Source organism: Lathyrus oleraceus, chromosome 5 (genome assembly GCF_024323335.1).
Source record: "Lathyrus oleraceus cultivar Zhongwan6 chromosome 5, CAAS_Psat_ZW6_1.0, whole genome shotgun sequence".
In the NCBI taxonomy this organism is placed as follows: Eukaryota; Viridiplantae; Streptophyta; class Magnoliopsida; order Fabales; family Fabaceae; genus Lathyrus; species Lathyrus oleraceus.
In genome coordinates this window covers 210551071-210560332 of record NC_066583.1, presented here as the reverse complement: position 1 = coordinate 210560332, position 9262 = coordinate 210551071, and the positions used below count along the sequence as shown (strand labels likewise).

Sequence of the window (9262 nt, the reverse complement as noted above, 5' to 3'; positions counted from 1 at the left end):
TCTGTTGTATACATGAACATATCCCACGACATGCAAGCGGATTTTGCTGAGACGTGGTATTCAGAGACTTCATCTTTCCACCTTCCTATAGATAAGATGACCATCATCTTTGATACTTCTCATGCCTCCTGCATCTTCCCATAAGGGTAAAATTATTGGGCCGCTAAAGGATCGGTCGAGATGACGGTCACCCATTTGGGGACTGACCCAATAGAGGCCTCAAAAGAGGCAGATGCCACAAGAGGTGATCATGCTAGGTTTAGTTTTTTGGAAAAGCTTTATAAAGAACATCTACGGTGGGTATGGATGTCGAAGGTGATTATATGCAGGTTTAGCACCATCGGACTTGCGCATTGAGGTGTTACCTCTTGTTCTTGGTTGACACGTCCATTTTTGTAAACAAAAGTTCAACCTATGTTGATGTGGTGTACACTCAATGCTTCATCGACTTGATTGTGATTCACAAATATAACTGGGGGGTCGCATGTTTGGTCTACTTGTACTCGTAGTTGCGCGAGGGTTGTTTTTGGAAGATAAAGCAGATGACAGGAAGTTGCATGTTGCTTACGGTAATTTAATATTATTAATATTTTCATAATTTATTTGTTACACTTATTATTAGTATTGTATCTGAACCATTTTCAATGATGGATCATCTCCCACTTCCCTTACATGTGCTAATCCTCCCCATTTAAATTTTATTTCAGTACTTTGTTGGGTATGCAGTGAAATACATACATTTCCACGGGAGAGGGTCCTTGCCCATAGTTTAGCATATTTAAGCATATAGACCACAAGTAATAATGACTTTGAATATCAACCAAACTTCTAAGCTTAATTTGAGTATGTATGCATAAAAAATGGTACACAACCTATACTATTGCATTTTTCAACTACAATTTTTCAGCAATTTGTACCAGATGCCTCAAATATGCTATTAATCCAGGTAAAAGTTGTGTCACAAAAAGTGAAGACAAAACCAGGTGAAAGCCAATCCAAACAATCCCAGAGTATATATGTTCTGTTTTCTGGGGGAGTTACCTGCAAAACAAACAGCCATTTTGTTTAAAATATCATAAATATATCTGCAACTGCAAATTTATGCTTCTTACCAAATTGAAGATAGTTCTTCCTAATGTTCCATTCAAAATCCCAGTGCTCCCTATCATTCTTTATAGTCCAATAACACCAACCAAACGACACTGCATTATACACATCTAACTGTGCCTTTCCATATTCCAGGTAATCTGTTTGCGATCCGCTCGCCACATTCCACTCATTCACCCACTCTCCTGAAACCACGGTTATCGATTAGAAGTTCAATTTGTGAATCATCTGATGCATTCAAGGATTATTATGTACTTGATTGAGGCTTTAAATTGTGAAACAAACAGCAAGGAGAATTGTCTTACCGATGAAAACGAGTGGACCATTTGAATCGTTGAAGGCCTGCAACATGTTTTCCCTACTTTTGTATATGTATTGTATATTATCCCTGGCGCTCATATTAACAAAGAATGTGTCAAAAAGGTTGTAGAAATGCAAATCCAGAACTAAATTGGTAGATCCTATGTTGGCTTGATAAAGCTCCAAAGGATCTGCATTGCCGATTCTCTGGCACACTATCACATAAGCCGACGGCGAGTATTTCCGAACAATTTGATAGCCTTGCTTGTAGTACGAAATTAAAATATCTAAGGGAACTGTGCCAGCGGATGGTTCATTCAAAAGTTCAATTCCAAGCAAGGCAGGATGCTTCGCATATCTGCAAAGGAGAAAGCCGAATTTAACATATTTAATGATTCTATGTTCTAACACGAATTGTGTTCAACAGATAAGTTTGTGAAAAGGAAACAACTTTACCGAGAAATTAAAAACTCAATAACATGTAATGACTTTGAAATGTAATCGGGAGAAGTTGGCCATCCTGTAAATCCATCTCTGCTCGCACTATGTTCCATCCCATTTTGTGAACCAGGAGCAGCATGAAGATCAATTATGCATTTTAAATCATACTCTCTGCAACATATTTAGGCATATTGTTACAGGCGAATAAAGTTCCAATTGCGACAAAAGTAATGAAGATAAATAAGGAGAAATTAAAACCTACTGTGCCCATGAAAATGCATTATCTAGAGCTTCAAGACTTCCTCCAATAAATGGACTTGGAGGATCAGGATCAAAAGCAATCCACCATCCAACCGGAATCCTCACCGTATTTATTCCATGTTCATATAGAAACTTGAAATCCTCTATTGTAATAAAGCTATTTCTATGCCTCTGCAGTTAAATAAAACTAAATAATGTGCAACAAAAGCATAATTATATAGAGAAATATTTACAATATAAAATTTTACCCTAAGAACATCCTCTGCGCTATCATGTCCATAACCATTTGCTAGCTGATAATCTCCATGAAGGTCATTCGTTACAATTGTCATTTCAAATGTGGCTGAATTATCATCCCATCCCGGTACGCCTGGATAGTTTGCTGTGAGCTGATTTCCAGTTGTAACCTATAAAGATAGTGGTATAAGCATTCATGTGAAATGATTTGTAGAGAGACTAACATGGTGGAGTGATTGATAGAAACACAGAGCATGCTTTTCAAAGCACAATTACTATACTTTTTTTCATTTTATTCTTGTTATGACAAAAGAATTCGGCACAAAAACATCATCACGTTTTATATAGACCTAATCGAATTTCAGGTTATTGAAAGCAAACAAATACCTGCATATAGGGCCCGTTCTTTATCTTGATATGAATCCTATTTTTCTCGTTACGCTGAACTTCAAATGTCTCTGATGTTGAAGGCGATTTTGCTGTTGCAGAGACAGTGCGGCCTCCAACATCACATGTAAGAAATTGACTTTGTGCGGTACGGAATTGAAATTCTGATTGTGATACTCTCCACAACTGCAACAGAAGATACATATAATCTTTTTATAAAACTTCAAGTTCTTTATGCATATCACTCTAACAAAATATCTCCTTAGTAAAGATCTATCAAAATGAAAACAACAAGACAATAGACATGTTACCCTGAATGTTTCCCATGAAGATGGAACATCCCTATCAACTGTGACATTCATTCCTCCCCCATTGTCTGCAGATACATATTTCTGTAATGTCACTGACTTAAACTGCACCTCCGTCCCATCCTACAATTTTTAAGTACCATCAACACACTAATCATCCAGATAAGCCATTTTAGTCTCTCAACGTGTGAGACAGTGTAACTATAAAAGAAGTTATTAAGAAAGATCTCGAGATTAAAGATTAGAATAGAAGCATGATCCAAGTAGGTGACCCTATTCAGTGGGATAAGACTTGGTTGTTGTCGATGTATCCTTGAATGTGTCTTCTGTTAGTAATTTTGTGAGCCAGAATGGCTAACAGAAGACACACACGAGGATCAAATTAACCAACATAAGACACATTCAAAGATCAAAGCCAGTAACGGCGACTAACACATAATAAAGAATCTGACAGAAAAATGAGGAAATAAAAGTAAAGTAACTCACAAGCATGTCTCCATTGGCAATGCCATCAAACAATGAAGGTTTGATCCAACCTTCAATAACCAGCCACCCACCTAAGTTCACTCCTCTAACTTTAGAATCTCCAAGTAAACCCTCCACTTGAAAGAAACAAGAACAATCAATTCAACACAAGAAACAAGATATTAGGCTCATAACATACCATTATAATGAAAATTCGAAGTTAAACAGAATTACCTAACCTGAATACACTCTAGAAGTGATGAGAAAACAAGACAGTAAGAATGTGCATGCCCATTTGGTAAAAATAAGTTCCATCAAGAATGCGGGCTTCAAAAGCTCCCAGAAAGCAAAAATGCATAATCCATTTAAAATGCGGTGAATCTTTGCAATTCTTTCCTTATCACTCAGGTGATTATGTTTGGGAATTGCTTCACACAATTCATCAGTTACTGTTTCGGTTATTGCAGAGTGGGAAGAGTATAAAAGATAAGAAGAAAAGTGTCTTAAAAGGGAAATTTTACTTGTGGGGTTAGGAAGAGGTGTTAATATTTTAGTAAATAAAATAAAATAAAATATAAATTTAATTGAAATACATTATGATATAAAAGGATTTTATACTATAAATTAATCATACACGTTGGATATTGAAACATATTTAACTTTTATTTTAAAAATCTATAAAATAATACAAATGGATGATGGTGATGAATCGATAATGTAAAAATCGTTGGATATTGAAACATATTTGATTTTTATTTTAAAAATTTATAAAATAAGGTGATGAATTATAAAACTTTTTACACTAATAATATATAGTAATTAATCTCTTAATATATATATATATATATATATATATATATATATATATATATATATATATATATATATATTAAGGGTACATCATTTTGGGTTAATCTTTGTTTTTTTTTAAATACCTTAATTTAATTTATTGTATATTATAAAAAAAAGTTAAAAATTGTATTCTAATAACTTCTATGCGGTTACTATTTGAATGAAATATTAAATTAATTTTTCTCATTTAAAACACATTTCAATCAACTTGTGTCTCTATAAAAGAAAAGTGGGTGAAAAAAACTTCTCTCTTTTTTTTCTTTCGTTTCATCTCTTTCTCAACCGTCTTTGTCTCTTTTTTTTCGATCTATTTTCTTTTATTTTATATTTACTTTATATTATTTTAAAGTATAATTATTCCGAAATTTTTTAAGTTAATTTAATATTTTACTCTGAGTTGCTAATGTACGAATACGTACCTGATATTCGGTATTGGTACGAAATACGGTATTTTTAGAAAAGTCAAGGTATGAGACGAGTATAAATTCATGGGTTTCGATTTCTCTCGATAGAAGATGAAGAACTTGATTGTGTAAGGAGTTTCAATACAATGGATTGAAGTTTAGAAAAATATTTTTTGTGTCCTCCAGTATAAATCAAACTATTTTATTCTAAATAATATCATTTTCTTAATAAATAAAAAGATAAAAAAATGTAGGCAAACATTCCCTTAAAAACACACACTAACCCTAGGATTAGAGGAGAATCTCATTGAGTACAATGGAAGTGAGGGATTCCTAACACCTTCTCATTGCTTAACCGACTCTTGAACCCTAGTCTCTCCATTTAACCATAGGTTTTATCATTATTTATTTATGTGTTCCTTAGGAACGGATAAAATAGGGTGGTGACTCTGTATTTTTCCAGCCACGGCAACTGGAGACTCTGCTGGAGAATTTACTTCCCTAAAGGGAGTCCATCCTAACCTCTAGCTCTAGGGTTTTGCGTGGTTTTTTTTGTTTGTGTGTGTCTGTCTATTTTTGGTTTCTCTATTTTATTTATTGGTTTTCTCTTTTATTATATGTTTTATTTTTCATTCATATGATATTATTATTTTATTATTCATATTGCCATGTCATGGATGGGAATGTCACTATGTGAGAAGCTAAAACCCCGACTTAAGAAAAACCTAAATTAAGACGTAGAACTGAAATGTTTTCTGCGAGGTTCCGCATCTCAAAGATACATGGAAGCTACACTCATAATAGACCCCTCAAAGATATCTTCATAGTAGGGCTAACCCTTAATATGTTGGTAACTTAAATGTGGTCCATGAATCTAAGAACCATTTTTCTAGAAGTCACTTCATCCATAGTGACTGTCATACCCCAAAATTTGCCCGTCGATACTACAAAGCATTTCTCAAGACCCTCTGACTTGTTCTGCAAGGCACTGATATCAAGTGAACAAAAGCCCAGCTCACAACAGGCCCAATCCAAAGGCGGCCCAAAATAGCTTGCTCGCTAGGCGAGCAATTCCTTCGCCTAGCGAACATTTCATCATGACGCTCGCCCAGCGAAGCATCAGATCCAGAAAAAGCCCAGAACTAGCTTGCTCGCTAGGCGAGCAATTCCTTCGCCTAGCGAAGCTTGCGAAAATCTGAAGTTTTGGACCTCATCTTAAGCCCATTAGGTCACCACCACTACTACTATAAATACCAGCTCCTCAGCCACGAAAAGGGACAGACAGACCCAGAGGGAGAAACACAGAAACACAGACGGACAGACCAAGACGGACGGAAGACGGAAACCCTGAAGGCCGCTCACCCGCCTCGAAGCTACCACCGCCCAGCTCAATCCGATACCTAGAGTGATCAGTTCAACATAGCAATTGCAAACAGGTTTGCGTATTATCGCTGTTATATGCTTCCAATTGATAACCGTTACCTACATAATGCATCATGATTAAATTTTGATATGTAACCTGATTTCACATGCCAATTTAAGTATGCTTGAACATCATGAATGCTATCTATGCTGTGCCTGTAATTTAATGTCATAATTCAAGGTTTCGGAGACGGTACGATTGCCAAAATTCAAAATCTGTGGCCGCTCGCTAGCACATCGCTAAGCGAGCCTGTAGCGAATATTCGCTAATCCTTCGCTAGGAGAAGCAGAGGCGAACGTACCAGTAGCTGTTCTTATGTTTCGTTTTATGTTTGTCTTATTGTAATCATGCATTATTTGGCCTTGTGACTATTGTGTTCATTCTGTAGTGCAATTTTCAATTGCACTTTAACTTGGTATTCTCACCCGTGTGTTTAATTTGTGTTAAAGCTTGCATATTCTCAAGGAAGTGGCTGGCTAGGTACTCCACTTTATGTGTGGGAGACTTTCATGGAGATGGATTCTAAATTATTTCACTTTAATGTGAAGATTCATATTGATTGCCTAACTAATTTTAATGTATTGATTCTTAATGTATTGATTTTAATGTATCGATTTAATGCGGAATCATCATAATTACCTAATGAACTTAAAATATGGACTTTAAATAAATGATATCGGACCTCTCTTTATTACCCCACGATTACGTAATACGGTCATGTCCCGCGAATGTGGGGATGCCTTTAGCAAAGACCCTTCGGTTAAATCATCATGGTCCCTCGGATGTTGCCTTCGAAAATACGATTTTGTCCCTCGATGACCCTTCGGTGTAGCCTACGGTTAAATGATGATAGTCCCTTCGAATGCTAAGGTATCCTCACAACTGTTGCCTTCAATGACCTATCAATGACCCTACGATGACCCTTCTACATCCCAAGGATAAAACTACTTACTTCTCAATAGTAAGGACAGTTTTACCCTCATAAGGAAAGGAAATGCCCGGAAAGACCTCGGACAGGTATAACTCTTAATTACTTATTCATAATTTAAAACTACTTTTCACACCTTACACCTTTCAAAACCTCCATTAGAAAATCACCACTTGGCATACATCCGTACTAGGATCATTGCTGAGTGTCATACCCCAAAATTTGCCCGTTGATATTACAAAGCATTTTCCAAGACCCTCCGACTTGTTCCACAAGGCACTGACATCCCAAAGGAACGAAGGCCCAGCTCACGAATGGCCCAATCCAGAAAATGGCCCAAAACTGGCCTGTTCGCTACACGCTCGCCTAGTGATAACATGAAATTATATCATATTTTAGGACTTGATTCAATTAAATTTTATCATTATTTATTTCAGTTCACTTTATGTTGTTAGATATTACGCGGTATTTTCTTCCTATTTGTCTCAGGTGGCTTATTTGGAAGCACAAGTGAAAATGGAGGAAAAGAGGTGCAAAAAGGAGAGAAAGCGAACCAAATAGCAAAGCCCAGCCCAAAGCGCAAGACACAAATGTTGTGCTTGTGACGGACGTCACAGAGGGCGTTACGAGCGTCACGCAAAACAGCCTTGTGACGGACGTCACACATGGTGTGACGAGCGTCACACCCCTCCCCTACTTTTTTGGCGCAAGTAACGCCTCAGAGACTTGAAGAGACGTTGAGGAGTGTTGGGCCCTATATCCACGCCATGCAATTAGCCACGTTGAAGACCTTTTGGCAGCAGGCAGTTACTTAATGACACCAATAAATAGCCACTTTGAAAACCTAAAAAAGCCCGGAAGCTTTTCCACATTTTTTCCTTTGCCGTTTTCGCTTTTGCATATTTTCTTTTCCATCAGCTTAGGCATTGTTTTTCCTACGAGTTCTACACTATTTCCTTTGCAATTTCCTATTTCCTTTTTAGCATTTAGTTAATTCTTTTCGCACAATAGTTTCTACAACGGAAACTATTGTGTACCTTTTTACCGGATCTAACCTTACGTTAGGATCTAGTTTATTTCTTTCGTTTTAATTTATTGTTTAGTTGAAGAATCCAAGAACAAATCCTACCGGCTTGTGGTGGAGTGTTCAGGACTACTGTTTAACTTATTCCGAGTAACCCTAAAGGAAACCCTGAAGGAAAAGCCGGCGGCACCGCTCAACTCAATCCGGCTCGCCAACTCAAGGTTGCAATTCGATTGCAAACAGGTTTGCATTACTATTATCGCTTCATTTTCTTAATTTGCATGTGATATCGCTTTATGTTCTTAACTTGCATGTGATATCATAATTGAATTCATAAACATATTTGAGGTTTTGCATGTGAGTTTAAGTATGCCAGCCTATCCTGAATGTTTGACCATATTATTTCTGTAATTGAATACCATAAGACTTGCCGCATGCCGAGATTATACTGTTCTGAAATTCAAAACCCGCAGCCGCTCGCTAGCACATCGCTAAGCGAGCCCGTAGCGAATATTCGCTAGGCCTTCGCTAGGCGAGGCAGAGGCGAACGGGACAGTAGCTTATATTTCGTTTGTTCTGTGCTATGCTTCTCTGATCTGTTCCCTTATCATCATACATTATTTTGCATGACATTTTTGCTGTTGTATTTCTTTTGCGGTGTAATCCTCGATTGCACCCTGATTTGGTATGCTAACCCGTTTGCTGAATTTTGCAAAGGTTCACACCCCAGGAAAGGATTGCTGTTTAGGTCTTCCACTTTATTTGTGGGATACCCTTTTGAAGAGCTGCCCTAAATTGCTTAATTAATTTTAATGTATTAATTTTAATGTATTATTTTTAATGTATTGATTTTAATATGGACCTAATTACTTAATCGACTACGGCTATCCAATTAATTGTAAAGCTTTGCCTTTTGAACATGTGATCTTGGACCTCTCTTGGTTACCCCACGATTTCGGTATTACGGTATAATGGTCATGTCCCGCGAATGTGGGGGATACACTTAGCAATGGCCCTTCGATTAAATCATCATAAAATAAATCATGGTCCCTCGGATGTTGCCTTCAAAAATACAATTTTGTCCCTCGATGACCCTTCGGTGTAGCCTACGGTTAAATGATGATC

The 9262-nt window shown here is 36.9% G+C and overlaps 1 protein-coding gene across 1 annotated transcript; it reads right to left on the bottom strand.

Moving 5' to 3' along the window:
- Positions 1-798: 798 nt before the first annotated feature.
- Positions 799-4015, bottom strand: LOC127082965 (probable glucan 1,3-beta-glucosidase A). The gene is made up of 10 exons (XM_051023200.1): positions 3746-4015; positions 3528-3643; positions 3045-3164; positions 2734-2919; positions 2358-2516; positions 2111-2280; positions 1864-2019; positions 1413-1765; positions 1113-1292; positions 799-1041 (listed from the first exon to the last, which is right to left on the bottom strand). Exons 1-10 carry the CDS (start codon positions 3819-3821, stop codon positions 959-961), a joined length of 1599 nt encoding a protein of 532 aa, XP_050879157.1. The 5' UTR covers positions 3822-4015; the 3' UTR covers positions 799-958.
- Between the last annotated feature and the right edge of the window lie 5247 nt (positions 4016-9262).

What these genes read in the sequence shown, in the direction of transcription:
- LOC127082965 (XM_051023200.1), bottom strand. Translation starts at nt 3,821, where the DNA reads ATGGAACTTATTTTTACCAAATGGGCATGCACATTCTTACTGTCTTGT. An exon ending in TTGCCAATGGAGACATGCTT is followed by an intron (nt 3,165 to 3,527) that starts GTGAGTTACTTT and finishes TAAAAATTGTAG; the next exon opens with GATGGGACGGAGGTGCAGTT. An exon ending in ATTGAGTTTTTAATTTCTCG is followed by an intron (nt 1,766 to 1,863) that starts GTAAAGTTGTTT and finishes TCTCCTTTGCAG; the next exon opens with ATATGCGAAGCATCCTGCCT.